The 19,013-nt window shown below is 34.5% G+C and overlaps 1 protein-coding gene across 1 annotated transcript in view; it reads left to right on the top strand.

The window, feature by feature from the left end:
- PLPPR5 (phospholipid phosphatase related 5) overlaps positions 1-19,013 on the top strand; it is a 144,213-nt gene that overhangs the window by 79,053 nt on the left and 46,147 nt on the right. The window contains exons 2-3 of the mRNA XM_044675494.1: positions 2,742-2,874; positions 7,576-7,826. Coding sequence (XP_044531429.1) covers positions 2,742-2,874; positions 7,576-7,826 — 384 coding nt within the window. The remainder of the gene's footprint in view (positions 1-2,741; positions 2,875-7,575; positions 7,827-19,013) is intronic.

Below are 19,013 nucleotides of genomic sequence, written 5' to 3'. Positions count from 1 at the left end.
TAGGCCAGCCAAAATTCAGCCTTGGCCTTGTTCTATTTTGAAGCCAATGAGGTTTTTTTGTGCTTTTATATGACATAATTTGTAATTTCTGTGCAACTGCGAAATTCCTTTGTGTTTGTGCGTGAATTGCGTTTGATATACATTATATAATAAAATCCCAAGTTCATTGCTAGAGATGGAGAAGCAGCTATGAGCTAACAGAAAGATCATCTCCTGTGTCCAGTTTCTTTATCAACTAAGCCATCCTTATCAGATTATCTGGAGATGATAAATATATTTTGACAGAATTCTTAGAAAAATAAAGCAAGACTTTTTTAAAGTATAAAGTGATTTTAAGAATAAGTGAAAATGCTATACAAACTAACTGGAAAAGTAATAGAGTTCTATAGTAAAAACTTGAAGGAAAATTGGTAGTTTAGCACAAGAGATATAAAATATCTCCCAAGGTACAGAGTTCTGAAACTTAGAATAGAGCAATAAGAAGTTAAAGGTTCCATGAGACAACAAGAAATATTAAAACAGATGTAAAAAGAAAAAATGGTAGGAATATTGTATCAAAAATAACTGACCTGGCAAAAAGATCAAGAAGATAATCTAAGAATCATTGGATTACTCGAAACCCATAATTAAATAGAAAAAAATAAAATGAACCTAATATTTCAGTAATTTCGGAGGAAATTTTTCCACATCTTTTAAAACTAGAGGGTGAAGTGAAATAGAAAGAAAATAGAAAGAATAGTCACCTCCTGAATGAAATCTCAACTTGTAGACATTAGGAACATTATAGGCAAAATCTAGAGGCTGCAGGGGAAAGAAAAAATACTTTAAGTATCCAGAAGAAAAAAAAAAAAAGAAGAATCCAAGAACTTACATAAGAGTCAAGATCCCACAATATTTTGGAGCCACTCAAGATGGAGAGCTTAAAATAACTACATTTCAAAAGGCAAAAGATATAGGTATACAACCAAGACTAATTTATCCACTGAACTGAGTATAATACTATAAAGGAAAAATGAGCCTTCAATGAAATGGACTTCTAAGCACTCCTGATAAAAATTACCAGAGTTGAGTGAAAATTTCGGAATAAAATCTCATGGATCAATAATAATATGTATGAAAAGGGCAAAATAAATAAGCAATAGGAAAGGACTAAATAAAGATGGAATATTTATTTTCTAATTAGAGTGATGACACAAAAGTGCCCTCAAAACCTTAATATCATCAAGGGCAATAGAGAGACTTAAATAAGACAAAGTTTTGATGTTATGTTTTGATGATCTTAAAATAAAGAAAAGGAAGGGGAAAGGAATATGCTTGGGAAAAATGGGTGAGTAAGGGGGGAATTATCATAAAATCAAAGTACTCAAATGGAAGTTTATTCAAATAAGGAGGAAATCAATTTAAAACTTTGCCCCCCAAATTACCAAATTCTGTGCATATCATTTGATTTGGCAATTTCACTACTAAACCTACACACTAAATAAATCAAAGAAAGAGCACAAGCATCTCTATGTACAAGAATACTTAAAATAATTCTTTGTCATAATAAACACAAACTGGAAACTAGGGGACTTGTTTAGCCTTGATAAAAAAAATCGTATAGAACCAAAAAATTATGCAGTCATAGATCTGCAGAGTTAGAAGGGTTCTTAAATTCTGGTAGGTGTGAATGTAGAGCTAAACCTGGAGTCTAGAAGACCTGAGTACAAATTCAGCTTCAGATGCTTACTAGTTGTATGATGCTGGGAAAGTCCTTTGCCCTCTTCATGCCTCAGTTTCTCCATCTGTGGGGAGAATAATGACATCTACCTCCCAAGACTGTGGTGAGGTAAAAATGAGATGATATTTGGACATTGCTTTGAAAAACTTAATGTGCTATAAAAATGGTAGCTATTATCATCATAAAATGCAATCTTTAGGCATATTGTGAATGATCAATTCAGATTCAAGATGGCACATGTGAACTTATCTCATCATACGCACCTTATTATTCATCTAATTGTGACAAAATGATTTAATAATTTTATTATAGTCTGAATATTTTATTGATATATATGAAATGTTAGACAACAGAGTAGAAGACCTGCAATGTGATAGATAAATGCTTTTTGGACATTTATAGTAGAAGACATGGACAAGATACCATGTGACTCTTTAGGGTATGAGAAACCATGTATGAGTTGTGGTCTAAATCAACATAGATAATACCCACACAAATGAGATGATAGGTCCATCAAAGTATTGTTTTTTAAGCTTTTTTATGTATTTAAATATCAGGTTTCATGTTCTCCTAGGGATTCCCAAAGAGCATTTATCGAAAAGTCAGATTGGAGGCCTTTTAAATCATTTAAGATTTCATTTTACCAATAAAATACTCAATATGATAGTTCAATTAGGTTCCTCAAAAAAAATTTCCCCAAAGAGTTTTCTTTATATATGCCATTTTAGTCTAAATGCAGAAGGAAAAAGAATTCACTTTGTATTCCATTTTTACTCATAGTTTATTCATTACTTTCTTGAATTGACTTTTTTTACAAATTTGTCAGAGATACAGATATATTTTTTGTAATCAAAGTTGGATTTAGGTCAAAGAAAATAAAATGACACATGGCAGAGTTTTTCACAGGGATCATAAACATTTAACATGGGTCCTTTTTGTTTATAAATGCAAAATTTTTTCATTAGCATTTATGCTCACTGATTTCTAATGTGCTCTCATTTTTATGTTCTACTTCCTTCAGATAATAGTTGGAGAAACTGCTGTGTTTTGTCTACAACTAGCCACAAGGGATTTTGAAAACCAAGAAAAAACAATTTTAACTGGAGATTGTTGCTATATAAATCCACTGGTACGCAGAACTGTCCGATTTCTTGGTATGTGTCCATTGTATTGATATTTTACTGTTTTTTAGAGGATGCTTATATGCCAGCTAACAATTCAAATACTCAGTAATATTACTTAGTCAGCTTTCTGATATTTATTCATTTCATTACAAAACAAAACTTTCATGTAAACAACTTGTTTTCACATACTACAGGACGTTTTATGGTTGACAATATGTTATTTTAAGAGAAACATTTCTACTAACAATAAGGTCAAGAATTATAAAATATAACCAGAATATTTTATTAATCAATTCAACTGCAAAATTGCATTATTTCAACCTTTTTTAAGAATTGAAATATTATTTGACACTGTGTAAACAGAAAAGAAAATACAAAGGGGGAGCTGAGTGGATTTTTCAATTCTCTTTGATTTTTCTGGGTATCTGGAAGACACAGTTTGTGGGTTACATAACAATATAGCCATTTCAGGCTTCTTTCTTTGCCTATGTATTTGTCTGTGTTTGTAGATTAGAGTCAAAAATAGCTTCCAACATGTAGGCATATACAGATGCCTGAAAAAATGTTGCTTTTTAGTCTTATATGTCCTCCTATGATATGTATTATACTGAGACTTAATTTCTGGAAATTATCATTAGAGATACAAGAATTGCTCATTTTGTTAAAAAAGTATAAACTGACCTAAATTTAGGTAACAAAGAGACAAGCATTGAATGTGCTTCACTTATCCAAAATGTGTTGACTTTAATAATATATCATTTTATAATACTGAACATTGAATTTTATAGTACTAAATTATTGTATTCTAGTTAATAATATTTAGATAAGAGAAATATTCACTTCTTAGAATACATAATACAAAATAACAATAGTACCTACATAAATTAATTAAATACAGTCCTAGAATTAAATACAGACCTAGAAGGAAATACTTTTTGTGGATGTCAACATTTTTCTATGCTAGATTTCCCTCCCTAAGTTGTGTCCTGTCAGCTTTCAGTTTGGTAGCTTCTCAATGACGAGACTGAGATGAAAAAGGGTTTTCTATTGATGTCTAATTAATCTGCATATGACTAATGTAGTAATTTGTTTTTATTTTCCTTAATATAACTATGAAAACTACATTGCTTTAAGTATGCTGCCATTCTGACTGTTGATCCATGTTAAAAGTCTATGTTTACATACATAATAATTCCTTATGTGAAAACTTACCATAACATTTAAAAAACCCATTAGTACTAATTACTTTCTTAGAAAAGAAATCAAAAGCATTAAGACACCCCAAACCCATCAAATTCGTTTTATACAATTTAAGCTTTCCCACAGTCTGGCTCACATATTAAATTGTACCTTTCAAAGCAAACCATTAAATGTTTCATAAATATCATCAATTTATCTTCTTGCCATAATTATACAAAACTAATTCCTTGGCTTTTATGAAGCATTTTTCCTCCTAAAATCTATTCTATTCAATATACAAAATGTACTTGAGGAATAAATGCCACAGAAGAAACCCTGTTGCATTCAATCCCAAGATGTATTTTTTAAGAACATGGTGGGGAAAAACCAGAAATCTTGGATCTGTTCCCAGTTCAATACCTACACTGCTATATTCACATCAGGTGTTTATCAATTAGTGCAGTGATAGAAGGGGCCTCCTTGGTTCTTGAGTCTATAGAAAGATTTCAGGAGTCCATGAACTTAAAGTAAATCACAAATTTATTTCAATTAACCTTTAACTGAAATGTCAGATTTCATTCATTTGTGAATGAAGAAATGAACGAAAGCATTATTCTAAGAAGGAGTACTTGAGCTTGACCACTGTGGAGATTAAAATTAATATGCAAAAACTAAAATATTATATTTAATAAAGTGTTATTAACAATAAAACTAACAAAAGAGACCTAACTAAAAGGTACTAACCAGCTTGCTCCCAGGAACCAAAGAGAAAAAGTGGGAGGAGTTACAGCCAACTATAAAACAATAACAAGACCACACAAATGTGGAGGTGCAGGAGAGATTAAAGGGAATTTTGGGAAAACTAAGGGACTTATGAGGGATGAAGTCTAAGGTTCAAAATTTCCATTTATATGCCACAATCCTCCAAAAAAGATGAATGATCTCTGTCCTAGGGCCTTCTCAGACCCTATAAAGCAGGGCAAAATATTTTTCAAACTAGTCATTGAATTTCAGGTTCACATTTGATCATAAAATCTTCCTTGATTATTATTGTGTTCTACTACTACTCCCTTGATTCAGATGGACACACTGAATTTTGTAATTCTAAATGACATGTATTTTAGGGGTTTCTGAATGATCACATTACTTGACACATAGTAAGCACTTAAAAAATTTTTGTTCATGGATTTTCAGTGACTGACCATAATTTGTGAGCTATTTCTCAAGTTACTTTCAACAAAAAAAATGTGATTAAGTTGTCAAGAAAATAATTCCATCTTAATGCAATGTGCATGTTTCAAGACAGAATATCTGTAAGCAGATTTGTAATCTGGAACCCTGTTGTAGACAGGTACTTTGGAAAAGAGGTGTGATATAATTTAACTCCCTCCCCCCAGTAAAAAATGATATATATTTGAGGGATGTATGTGTTTTGCAGTTAAAGTATGAATTTAGTCAGAATAATGAAAGCTGGTATTTTTATTGTGTTATATGTCTCTAACATACTTTTAAAAGTATTTCTGGTAGGCACGTACCCTTAAAATATCATTTGATCCCTTCAATATTATCTTCCTTTTGTATATGAAGAAATTGAATTTTAGAGAGATTGAGAAACTTTCCCACCTGTAGTCACATGACTAGTAAATTCTGAAAGCAAAATTCAACTCTAGGACTTCAAGATCATAAGTCCGGACTTCTTTATTCTAGACAAAGGAAGTGATTTAATTACTTTGTTTAAATTTCAGAAGAAATTAGTTTTATTTGTTGTTAAGAGATTTTAAGAAAAGCATTTTATTGTTGAAGAATAGTGAAACCCACTGTATCCTTACTTGAACTATCCCCATGGAAAGAGACCATAGTGGCTAGACATTAAGTTCTAGGAACTCAGGAAGACTGAAGCCTTTGACTCTGAGCAAATTCTGGTGCTCATAGGCATTTGGAGTTGTAATTGGCTCCATATCTGGACCTAGTTTGAGTCAAAAGAAAAAAAAATCACTGTTATAATCACGCATAGAGTGAAAAAATCTGTTCTAAAGCCATCTAACTATCCTGCCTATTTCCTGTGCCTGGATTTTTTAAAGATGAAGATAAAAAAATCCTACCAAAGAAATGCATAAGGATTAAACATCTCCTCCTTTCTTCTCAAACATGAGAAACTTCTGGTCCCCTACCCCCACTAAATAAATAAGTGAAATACTTTCTTTCAGAATTTCTTTTGTTCTTGGTTATCAGCCTGCACAAAAACTAATTCTAGTGTGGTAGAAGTAAGAGGAACTAATGAAAATGATAGAATCTTCAGATTACAGAGTATTTATTTTACTCTTAAGTTTTTTTTAATTATTTTTGGCAATATTGGGTCATTATACATTGGTCCTAGGGTCACTTCTTAAAGCTGTTAATTGTTGTAGGAGGGTTTTTTCTTAAATAAGGGATTAATAATATGATTTTAGTAAATGTTTTGTTTACAAATGCAGGAAAAATTCCTGGCATTTGATCTATTTGTTTAAAATAAATCATGAAAATATTTTCCTATGTCTTCAATAATTATTTAAATATCATGATTTCATCATTTTGCTTATCAAACTTGTTTTGTAATTATATATCTCTACATATGTATAGATACCCATGTTTGTGTATATGGTTCCAGTCCATTAAATTGATCCTTTGGGACTGACTAATTGGATTTATCTAATGAAAGTTTGTTTTGGGAGTAATGTAAAAATTCCTCTGAAACTATTTTCCTTCAGTTTAGTTTTTCATGATAATGAAATGTAATGGCATTGACTTTTAGTGCTAAGTAGCAACTCCAAATATATAGATTTGGAGAATGATATAGAAATGTACCTCACAGAACAACACATTTGGTTTGCATTTTAGTAAGCTGATGAAAATATTTCCAGACAAAAGAAGAAATGTATATCCCAACATGACAGCATAAATAAAAATGCAGGCTGATAAATTGCTTTAAATGTATGTCATGTTCTTGAAGCAACAGCAATCAAGCAGCAAGTATTTATTATGCACTTACTATGTGCCAGGTACTGTGCTAAGGGCAGGGGATATATAAATACAAAAGTGAGGGAGCCCCTGCCCTCGAGGAACTTCTATCTTATTGGAGAGGAGGCTAATAATGTGCACAAGGATAATTAAATACAAGACTTATGCAAAAAAAAAATGTATGCAGTGATGGGACTAACAATTAAGGGAATAGTAAAGGTCCCCTTAAGTAGGTGGCACCTGGGTCTGAGCCTTGAAGGTAGTTAATGGTTCCAAGATTCCTGAATACATTTTCCTCCCTCAAGTTATGTCTTATAAACATGCCAGGCATAAAATTATAGCTAGTGGCAGACAGCTGAACACAACACTCAAGAGTCTTAAATAATTTAACACTCCCGCCACTCCAGATGGTTAAGGAAAGGAGGTGGAGGGAAGAAGAGAGAGAGAGCCATATGTATGAAATGTTTGTGGTTCCCAAAATGTGTTCCCTGTTGATTTATTGTCTACTAGAGTCCAAGGTAACCTAGGGGATTCAATATTTTCTTTCTTCCTCAGGGATTTATACATTTGGGCTGTTTGCTACAGATATCTTTGTGAATGCTGGACAGGTAGTGACAGGGAATCTGGCTCCACACTTCCTTGCACTCTGCAAGCCCAACTACACGGCTCTTGGGTGTCAGCAATTCACACAGTTCATCAGTGGTGAAGAGGCCTGTACTGGTAACCCAGATCTCATCATGAGAGCTAGAAAAACCTTCCCTTCCAAAGAGGCAGCGCTGAGCGTGTATGCAGCGATGTATCTGGCAGTAAGTAAGGATTAGCAAATATTCTTCTCTGTGTTGTTCAATTCATTGTTAGCATGAACAGCAATTGCATTTTGATTTTTCCCTATTATTATAAAAATCACTTAATGGCACATTATTAACTTTCCTCTCAACACTTCATTTATTTATTTATTTATTTGTTTGTTTGTTTGTTTAGTTTTAATTTTATTTTTGGCAACATTTTGGCATTATACATTGGTCCTAGAGTAACTTCTTAAAGCTGTTAATTGTTGTAGAAGGGTTTTTTAAGGGCTTTATTTCTATTTATTTCTATTAATCGTTTCATTATTTATTTATTTATTTTTTAATGATGGCTATATGTACCATGGGTAAAATTAAGTATCTTGCCTCTCATGAGAATGTGTGGGGCTGGTTTTGGTGGTTGGCCGTGTTAAACAATATATGTGGTCATTAGTGTCTCTATCTGTGGATATGTTTATCTTCTATTTAACAGGATTTAATGGAGATGAATCTTTCCTTCAGCTTTTCTCATGAACTTGTAATAACAACTTAATTTAGAAAATTTTGCCTACTCATTTTCCATAATCTCTTTAATCTCTTTCACATCATGAAACAACTTTCTCATGAACAGGGTTCTTGTCCTTATTGGTCATGATATGTTAGCCAGAGCTATAATATTTATTGATAGAAACACTCCCATGTGGCCCTCTAAATGATGCTCCTTTACCTGCATCATCTTTACTGTCAATTCATGCTGGTGTTTCCAAGGCCAAATCTTTAGAGGCTCTTAATTACGGATGGCTGCCAGTGGTTCGTCTAGGTAGGTAAGTACCTGATTCTTGAAAGGGACTCCTTGAGCAAATTGGGTAGTACTCAATGAATTCTGACAGTTATTCCTTTAATGAAATAAATCACCATTAATAGGATGTTATAAGTGAGGTAGTGGAGAAGGCAAAATATTTGGAATTAGGAAGTCCTGAATTCAAATCCTACTTCAGACACTTGCTACCTATATGACTCTGGGTAAACTGCTTGCCTTCTTTGTCCTGTTTAATGATTTATAAAATGAGGGGTTTGGAATACTATGATATCTAAAATCTTTTCCAGCTCTATATCTATGGACCTCTGAACTATAAACCTCTCTGTATCATCGGTCATCTTTCTGACTGCCTACTAATTACCTCTTGAGTTAACCCCAGTTTTCCCTGTTAGGATTAAATAGGAAGCTGATCCTTAGTCTTTTCTTGGAGTCAGATGCCTTCTATTTGACTGTAGTTCTGACTCTAACATGTCAGGGACACTGAAGCAGGCAGCTTTTCTATAGGTTTTAACTATGTAATTCCAGGTCGTGTCCTGGAATCAGGACAAAGAATTCAGCCTAGGAAATCTGAGGCAAGATATGGAACATAGAATAAGGACTGAAGCGGTTCAAGGCCAATGAAGATCCTGGAAGCTAGTGGTTAAAGGAGAGTCAGAGGTCTAAAATCAGATAATTTAAGGCATATCAGACCAAAAGTCTGAGCCAGGTAGTGGGGATAAGGAGTATAAGTATAAACAGTCAAAACAGTCAGTTTTAAATTCAGAAAAGCAAATAGCATGAATGCATTACCTAAACAAGAAAACAGGGCAAACAATATGGAATACCAAAAAATAGCACTTTGATATTGACCCAGTATTTGACTTCAGATTGGGAGCTTTTGTTGGCTTCCTTTTGTGCATGTAAACTTATTCTTAAGTATTATGAATTGGGGGAAGAAGAAATAAGTGAAGTGAGATTCCTTGACTGGAGGAAAGAACAGAAATTATTCTTTTCTCTCCATACACACTCTTCTGAATTTCTCTCTTTCTTTTGGGATCACCATCATTATTCATATACTTAGATCTACCACGTTGGCATTATTCTTGACTCCTCACTTTCCCTCTGATGACATACTCAGCTACTTTTCAAATCTGGTCATTTCTATTTCCATGATAGTCCTTTGCATATGTCCCCCTTTGTCTCCTTGAATGGTCACCCCTATTATTCAAATATTCATCACTTCTTGACTAGACTTTAGCAATGGACTTCAAATTGGTCTGGCTGCCTCAAATATCTCCCTTCTCCAATTCATCCCAAAACTTCCAGAATGATTTTTCCTAAAGCACAGGTCTGGCCACATCCTTTCCTTTTGTAATAAAATCCAGTGGATCCATATTATTTCTATGATCAAATAAAAGATCCTGGATTTAGGATTTAAAGCTCGTCAAATCCTGGAACCAATCTATCCTTCTAGACTTAAGAGGCAAGAGATAGTTTGTGTTCTCAAGGAGCTTACAATATAATGAGGGAATCAACATGCAAATAAATATGTACAAAGTAAATTTTACACAGAATAAATAGAAAATAATTAAAAGAGAAAAAGAACTGGAATTGAAAGGTTAGAGAAGGCTTCCAGTAAAAGGTAGAATTTTAACTGTGACTTGAAAGGAACCAGAGAGGTCAGTAGTCAGAGCAGAGGAGGAAAAGTGTTTTAGGACATGTGCATAGACAGAGAAAATGTCTGTAAACAAGCGAGGTGGGTGTATTGCTTGTGAAACTTCTAGGAGGCCAATGCTAATCCTATGCCCATGCCTATTCACTGGTTGTCCCTCAGGCCTGAAATAATAATAATAATAGTTAACATTTATACAGTGCTTACTATATATTAGGAACTGGGCTAAGTGTTTTACAATTATTATCTCATTTGATCATCACAACAACCCTGGAAGGTATATACTATTATTACATTTTACAGATGAAGAAACTGAAGCACATAGAGGTTAATCGGAAGCCAGATTTGAACTCATATTTTCCTGACTCCAGCCAGGTGCTCTATCCATTGTACTTTTTAAGTATACTGAGGCCAAGGATTCTTTTAGTTTAGCTTTTTTTTTTAAATCCCTAGTACATGACATAGTGCTTGGCCTAGAATATAATAGATACTTCAAAAACATTTATGATTAAAGATTGGGAATGTATGAGTTAGAAGGCAATTTGTCTTTAAAAGATCTGAGTTTCAGTGGATTTCAAACTCACCATGCATCTACAGTGATAGAGGACTAATGTGATCTGAATCTCCATTCAGAAAAGAGCTATGAATGCTATCCACATCCAGAGAAAGAACTGTGGGAGTAAAAATGCAGAAGAAAAACATTTGTCTGATCACATGGTTCAATGGGGATATGATTGAGAATGTTGACTTTAAATGATCACTCTATTGCAAATATTAATAATATGGAAATAGATTTTGAACAATGATACATGTCAAATCCAGTGGAATTGCTCGTCAGCTCTGGGAGGGGTGAGAAAGGAGGGGAGGGAAGGAATATGAATCATGTAACCAAGGAATAATATTCTAAATTCAATAAATAAATAAATTCAATAAGAAAAAAAAGAAAAGGGCTATGTGACCGTCATTCACTCCTTCAGTCACTATGTTGGTTACTTATATATGCCTTTGCTGCAGTCTGCTTTTCTAATGTAAACTGTGCCCCTTAGTTCAGAGGTGCTCCTTATGCCTAAATATAAACATTCCCTAGAGTGGGAGTTGGGCACTTCCCCAACTATCTACTTGCATACTGGATGTTCTTTGAATGATCTGGGCTGCTGGCCAGGCTTCTCTGTTAAGTCCTTCTAATAAATGCAAAAGTTCAATGGCTTCAGAAAAAAGTGGAAAACACCTGGGGGTGAAGACTGGATGGCTTTATTGTACCAGTACTTGGTTATATTCTTCTGAAATTTTTGTTTTTGAATGAGGAATCTATTTTTCTTTTTCACAACTTGATTTTTGTCCCACCTGCTTATTAAGGTGACTGATCTATCTTCTTGCTCCTTGTCTAATGATGCTTTCCAAGTTGATCATCCTAAGGCAAAACTGGATTTGTAAGTAAAACAAAACATTATGAAAATTATAGCTTACATTGTTATAGATCTTAAAGCAGTTTACAAAATTCTTTCCCTACCTCCAACTTCTGAAGTAAGAAGTCTAAGAATCATCCTCATTTTACAAAAGAGGAAAGGTTCAGAATTGTTCCTGGTTGATAAGCAGTGTTGCTAAGTCTCACATCCATCAGTAATGTCTCCTGATTCCCAGTCAAATGGTTGCCACTTCACACTTCATATTCCATCCAGGGGACCATCTGGGTCATTTCACTGTGTCCTACTGTTATACTTCTCTGATAGAAATGGACAACTGGACAGCAAGCCCCTTTTCTCTTGGGGGAAGTTGGCCCCCTCACAGTTTTTGAATGCATATTCTAGGGTTAAGTTGTCTTAATTGATGAATAAATGAAAAATTATCTTGCCCTTGCCTGCTGACCCTTGACCAGACTGTGTTCTCCAACTCACTTTGCTATTCACCTAACCCATATTGACATCTTCCCTCCTGTTGTAGGACCACTAATTAAATCAGTACTATCATTGTTTCTGGAAAAGACATATTAATTGACTGATCTTATAGAATAACCACCATCCATGGGACTCTCCAGACAAAAACTCCTTTCCCTGGTCACCACTCTCCTATATTTGTTGTTTCCCACTAAGAAAAAGTAAATTCTTTGGAAAAGAAGAACTGTTTCGTTTTGTAGTTATTATCGCAAGACCTTAGCACAGTCCCTAGTACGTGGTAAGTATTTAGCAAATATTTCTTTCATTAACACATGTATCCATTCTCTCTCTGTGTGTGTCTGTGTCTCAGTGTCTCTGTCTGTCTCTCCCTTTCATTCTCTCTCTCTCTCTCTCTCTCTCTCTCTCTCTGTCTCTTTGTCTCTCTCTCTCTCTTTCTATGTCTCCCTCCCTCTCTCAAATTATAACCTTCTGGAACACAGATTCTGCTTTATTTTTTATTTTTTGGTTTGTTTTTGTCTTTGTAACCCCAGTGCCAAGCACATTGCCTGATATAGAGGAGGAACTTCACAAATGCTCATTCATTTATTGATTGACATATCCTGAAAGCATACAGAATACAGTTTTCAACTTTATCGTTTATCCATCATTTCCCATTCTATTTTCCAGACATGTCAACTCTAAGTAACTGGGACACTGGCCTTGTTGTTCATTCACAGATGCATATAACCCTAGGGTTGTAGCACATACCCAAACCCATTCTTTTGGAATAGTATTACCCATCTGCTCCATATGCCCTTTTCCCTTCGTTTACAGCCCCTTGGAGCTACCCTTCCCATCTGTAATGAGGTTGGAAGTCTTTTCATTCTCCTGTTTGATTTTATCTGAAAACTTGACAGAAACGTCGATCACAGTCAGGATTGCTTTATTAGCTGCCTTAGCAAATGTGAACCGTAACCTCATAGCTTTCTTATGTTTCCCTTCATTAGTTCTCTGCCACTCCTACATTTCTCAAGTAGCGCTTCCTAGGAAGGATAAAAAAATAGATCTCTCTAGACATTCTTGAGACTGAAGGTAACTGAGTAATTAGGTCCCCTATAAATTCACTGATGCCCATCTGTGCTGGGGAGCTAACCTTTTGTTATTGTTGCCCCTGGGATATCAACTTTAAAAAAAAATCCCAATACTGTGTATGGATTCTAAGGCAAAATTGTAGCAAGGGCTAGGCAATTGGGGCAAAATAACTTACCTAGAGGCACCAGCTACTAGATTTTAACCCAAGACCTCCCATTCTCCAGACCTGGCTCTCTATCCACTGAGCCACAGAACTGCCCCTGCGGCATTGCCTTCTGAGAAGAATGTTGTCCCTGGATCACTGACTGCTGAGGAATGGCATCTGTCTTCTCTACAGATCTCTTCTATCATCTTGATTGATTCTTTCACTTATGAAAATTACAGACTAATTTACAAGCCCCTATTTAGCAGTGGCAAGTTTAGTAACCATTGTCCAAATACCTCACCTGGCAATTATCTTTTTGGAGATGCAGTAATACTTCCAGTTTCCAATAGCTCACCGAGAACAATAACTGCATTGCCTTTTTTCTGTATATTTTATTATGTTTTTTTTAATATCTCTTCAAGAAGTCCACAGCATTGTGTAAAATTGCTTCAATTTCATCATTATCACAGTCAATGGGTACCTACAATACTAAGCAGGCCTGAAGGAAGGCTAAGTCATCACTGGTTTCCTACTAAGCAAATAATAAGGGCTAAAAAATTATTTTCAACAAAATATAGAGTGATTACTTCCAGAAAATATGTCATGGGCCTTTCTGGAAGTATTCAATATTACTTTATTTTTAAATTCAATTTTATTTTATTTTCAGTTCTAAATCATCTCCCTTTTCCACCCATTTAGATGGCAAGAAAAACAGAACTCATTACAAATATGTATAGTCATGCAAAACAAATTTCCACATTAGCCATGTTCAAAAAATAATAATATAAAAAAGAATATATTCTCTAATATTCAATGCCACTTTAACCCAATTATACACTACTTCCCTGAATTAAAATGACTGGGTAGAGTTTATTCTGGAAAAACAAAAATATTCCCATAATTCAGTGTAGACCATAGTTCTTAATGTTTTCTTGTCATGTGTTTATGTGTATTATTACCCTTTGATACTCTGATTAAATCTGAATTGTCAGAATAATGTATTTTAAATTCATAATTGAAGGAAATGTCAATTGCAGATAAAAGTAATTGAAAATAGAGATATATTTTTTTCTGCACAAAAGTTTATACATCTCCTGAAATCTATCCACTGATCATTAGTGTAGGCTTTGAGGAAAGAGGGAAAAAATGCTCAATAAGTCCCTACAGGGGGCATCCAGGTAGCTCAGTGGATTGAGAGCCAGGCCTAGCGACAGGAGGTCCTAGGTTCAAACCTGACCTCAGACACTTCCCAGCTGTGTGACCTTGGGCAAGTCACTTGACCCCCATTGCCTACCCTTACCACTCTTCTGCCTTGGAGCCAATACAAAGTATTGACTCCAAAATGGAAGGTAAGAGTTTTAAAAAAATAAAAAAATAAAAAAAGTCCCTACAAACATTAATTTAGTAAACCTGACTTTGGTCCCAAACCCAATAAATAACTTGACCCTTATTAATATATAAATTTATTTAAATATCCTTGAAAAACTATTACAAAAATTATGGGTATTTCATTTGAATCAGACACCTCACCATTTCTTAGGTTCATTGTGGGTACAAATATTTGACTCACACCCTCTTCAAGTGAATTCTCTGACATAAGAACAGGGAGTTACCATGAATCAAATAAAAAATTATTTAATATAGTCAGAGTAGCAAGATAAATATAAACCCTGTCAATGTGGAGAACTCCCAAAGTGGGTACTCCTTCCACCACTGCAAAACACAACCTGCCCATGACTTATTAGTATTATCCTAGAGAGTATCTTATGGAATATAGAAACTAAGTTACTTGCCTGGTGTTAGTCACAAAGGTTTTAAGTATCAGAGACAAGATTTGAACTCAAGAATCCCTGTTTCCAGGACCATTATCTAATACTGTATCTAATCTAATACAATATCTAATATCTCTAAACAAAATAACTAGCATTAAAAATCAAGCAATGTAGTCATTCAATATCCTTCTCCCTTCACAGATGTTTAATATTTCTCAAAAATTTATACACTGTTGAAAAAGAACAATTTTGGTTAAAGCATTTCTCTTTCCTGATTCCACATGGCTCCATTTCCCACAGGTCCTTGGTGAGGTGGTGGGATTCTGCTGTTGCTCCACTCTGCCTTGTATTCTCTTCTCTTGAGGCTGAGATGATCAGCTTCAATGGATGTTACCTGCTGAGGCTCTACCCCTGCTGCTGTTTTCTGTTATAGCTATCATTCTCAGAATCTTTGCTCTCAGTTTCTAATGTCTTCCTCTTCTCTGCTATTGTTCTTTGGGCTTTTTGGCTGTCATCCTTTGAGGCACAAGCTTGTTCTTGCTGTTTCCACTGCTGCTCCTCTGACTTCCAGCATGTTTCATTTGGGGAAATATCAATGATCATTTGGTAGTCTTTCAGGCCACGTGCCTCAAGTTAGTTAATTTTTTTTATCAGTCAAGTCTACAATTCCAACTGGCTGATAAACAAAAGGGCAACCCATCTTCATTGTCCCTAAATGGAAAATCCTTCTGCTTTGCTCTTCACTAAGCCAGGGATAGTGAATTCCATTCCTGACTTCCTACTCCAGAGAGTAAAACACTGCTCCCAAATGGTTCAAACTTGGCATTGAATATTTTTTTGTTGTTGTTATTTATTCCTTTTAGTAATATCTGACTCTGTGATCCCATTTGGGGATTTCAAGGCAAATTTACTAGAGTAGTTTGCTATTTTACAAATGAGGAAACTGAAGCAAACAGTATTAAGTGATTTGCCTATGCCACACAGCTAGTAAAAACCTTAGGCTAGATTTGAACCGAGGTCTTCCTGACTCTAGGTCTGGAACTCTTTCCATTGTGCCACCAAGCTGCCCATTTTCACTATCAATTTCCAGTTATAACTAAAGTATCCAGTATTATATATTACATAAAGTATTATTACTAAAGTATCCAGTGCCTGGGCAATATGTTCTGCCTCAAAATTTCAATAAATCTCAGGAAATAACTAGAAATATGAAATAAGGAGGAACAAGGAAGGTAACATCCCAGACTGATAACTTCTGCCATTAACATCTCAGCAAAAACCCTTGTCCTACTTACATTAAGAAGTACACTAGTAAACCAGAGAACATTCAATTGTAGGTAACCCAGATAGGGATGACTTTCAGGTAATGTCACATAAGAATCTGGAGAAGGGACTATGGAAGTTGCAGCTAGGGAAGACAATATTTTGCAAGCTCATGATCCTTACCTTCAAACCTCTGAAGGGCTGACATGTGGAAAAGTGATTAGACATGTTTTTATTAGCCCTAGAAGGTAGAACTAGAAGCAATGAGTAAAAGATGCTTAGAGATAAATTTAGGCATGGTGTTTGGAAATACTCCTCCCCCAACCCCAACAATTAAAGAAATCCCATGACACTGTCCTCTTTGCTATTCCTTGAACAAAATAGTCTATGTTCCACTGGTTGACCTGAGTTTATACAATGCTCTCCCTCTTTATCTTCACCTCCCTGCTTCCCTGAATTTGTTCAAGTACCAAGTAAAATCGCACCTTCTACAGGTGTATTTTTTAAAAAATCAGGTCTTTCTACTACCATTAAGTCAGTGCATTGTCTTAACAATTTGAGGGAATTTTAATACTTTAAAATGATCCACAGTGGATGGACTTTCATTTCTTTTATCTAACAAGAAGAATATAGAAGAAACTTTCACTGAAAGAATAATAGATCATTTAAACACACACACACACACACACACACACACACACACACACACACATACACCTTACTTCTGTCTTAGAATCATTACTTTGCATTGGTTCCAAGGCAGAAAAGTAGTAAGGGCTAGATGATGGAAGTTAGGTGATGTGCCCAGAGTAATACAGCTAGGAAGAGTTTGAGATCAGATTTGAACCCAGGACCTTCCATCTCTAGGCCTGGATCTCCATCTACTTAGCCATCCAGCTGCCCTTGAATCATTAATCATTCATTCATGTTTATCATACCAATGTGATATTCTGTCTATCATAAACTATCTCTGAATTGTTGGTTACCTCTCTACTACTTTGCTGTGTCCCTACTCTCCTTCCCCTTCCCCCCATCTTTAAAATCGACTTCCTCTTTTCCTTGGTGTCTAAAGTTCACTGTACCTTCTTTTGAGTTACCTGCAGTCTCGAAGTTACCTTACATGGATTATTTTCAGGTCACTAACTTGTCTAATAATGCATTCAACTTCTCCTAGAATATGATGAATTCAGCCTTAAAAGATAGATTTAAGAGTAAATGAGGTTGAAACATGACATTCTTCACTTTATTTCCTCCATGAATTTTTCTCTTGTGTAGGTAATACATGTTTTGTTTTGCAACATGATGAACAGGAGAATAATATTGGCATAACCCATATAATATTGCTTGCCTTTGGGAGGGGCAGTAGGGAGGAATAATAAAAAACAAATGAGATAGATTTTTGGACATAGCTAATGTGAGAATTTCTTTCTCTTGGACAAGCATGCTTACTAAAATTTACTACATTTTAATAAATATATTATATCTTATAATATATAACTAGATAGTTATATTTTATGATATATAACAATAAGGTATTGTTTCATATTATATTATTTTATACATATATAATAAAAATAAATGGTAACGAAGAAGATCAAGTGAAACAAAAATCATATACTATTAAATGACTCCATGATATCTCAATCAATTGGGTAAGTGTATCCACTTCTGGAGCTATATGCATATGAAAATACACACATATCAATGTACATTTTCATTGTAGTTATAGAATAAAGAACACTGGATATGAAGTAAGTGGATCTGGGTTTGGATTCTGGGTCATCTTCTTACTATCCATGCCATACTAGGTGTGATGACTTTTCTCAACCTCATTTTCCTTGTCTGCGAAATGAAGAAAAATGGACTAAATGACACATGAGATTGCCAACAATTCTAAACGTTTGACTCTAAGTAGATTTTTATCCCAAAGCTTTGCTAAATAAATATTTCTGAGCTAGCGGATTAAGATACTTTTATAAGAAACAAGTCATTTTTATGACTTACTATTTTATGACTCATTATAAGAAACAAGCAACTTTCAATCAAACTCTTTACTAAATGTATAGAGAATTCTTACTTTTATATTTCTATACATAAAAGTATATATGTATAGATGCATGTGTGTCTATGATTTAAGTTTTAAATAGCCTATAGGCTCAAATAATCTATTCAATATATATCACATTTACGTATACATACATATTTAGGTACTCAAATGACATACACATAAGTGCATAGGTACATATGCATATGTTGATAGATATATTCATACTCCAGTATATTTCAGAAGGTTAAGTTATATCAGCAGGTTTATTCAGTTACAAAAACAAAGGCTTCTTTCTTTGTAAAAGCCTGTAATAAATATGTTGTTTATTTGGGAATGGGAGTCACATTACAATAAAGCTGAATGTTCCTGGGAGAGAGAATGCACTTAATTACATTGTCCATGCTGCACCCATGTCCACCAGCTTCTCAATCCCCAAGGCATGAGACTAAGTAGCCCATGAAGGTCACAGCCAAGGGTACAGATTAACAAAGAGAGAGAAAAATTAAACAGATTTTTAACATCACGCTTGAATCTTTCATTATTA

The sequence above is a fragment of the Gracilinanus agilis genome, chromosome 4, assembly GCF_016433145.1.
Source record: "Gracilinanus agilis isolate LMUSP501 chromosome 4, AgileGrace, whole genome shotgun sequence".
NCBI classification, from domain to species: Eukaryota; Metazoa; Chordata; class Mammalia; order Didelphimorphia; family Didelphidae; genus Gracilinanus; species Gracilinanus agilis.
This window is presented reverse-complemented; position numbering and strand designations above follow the sequence as displayed.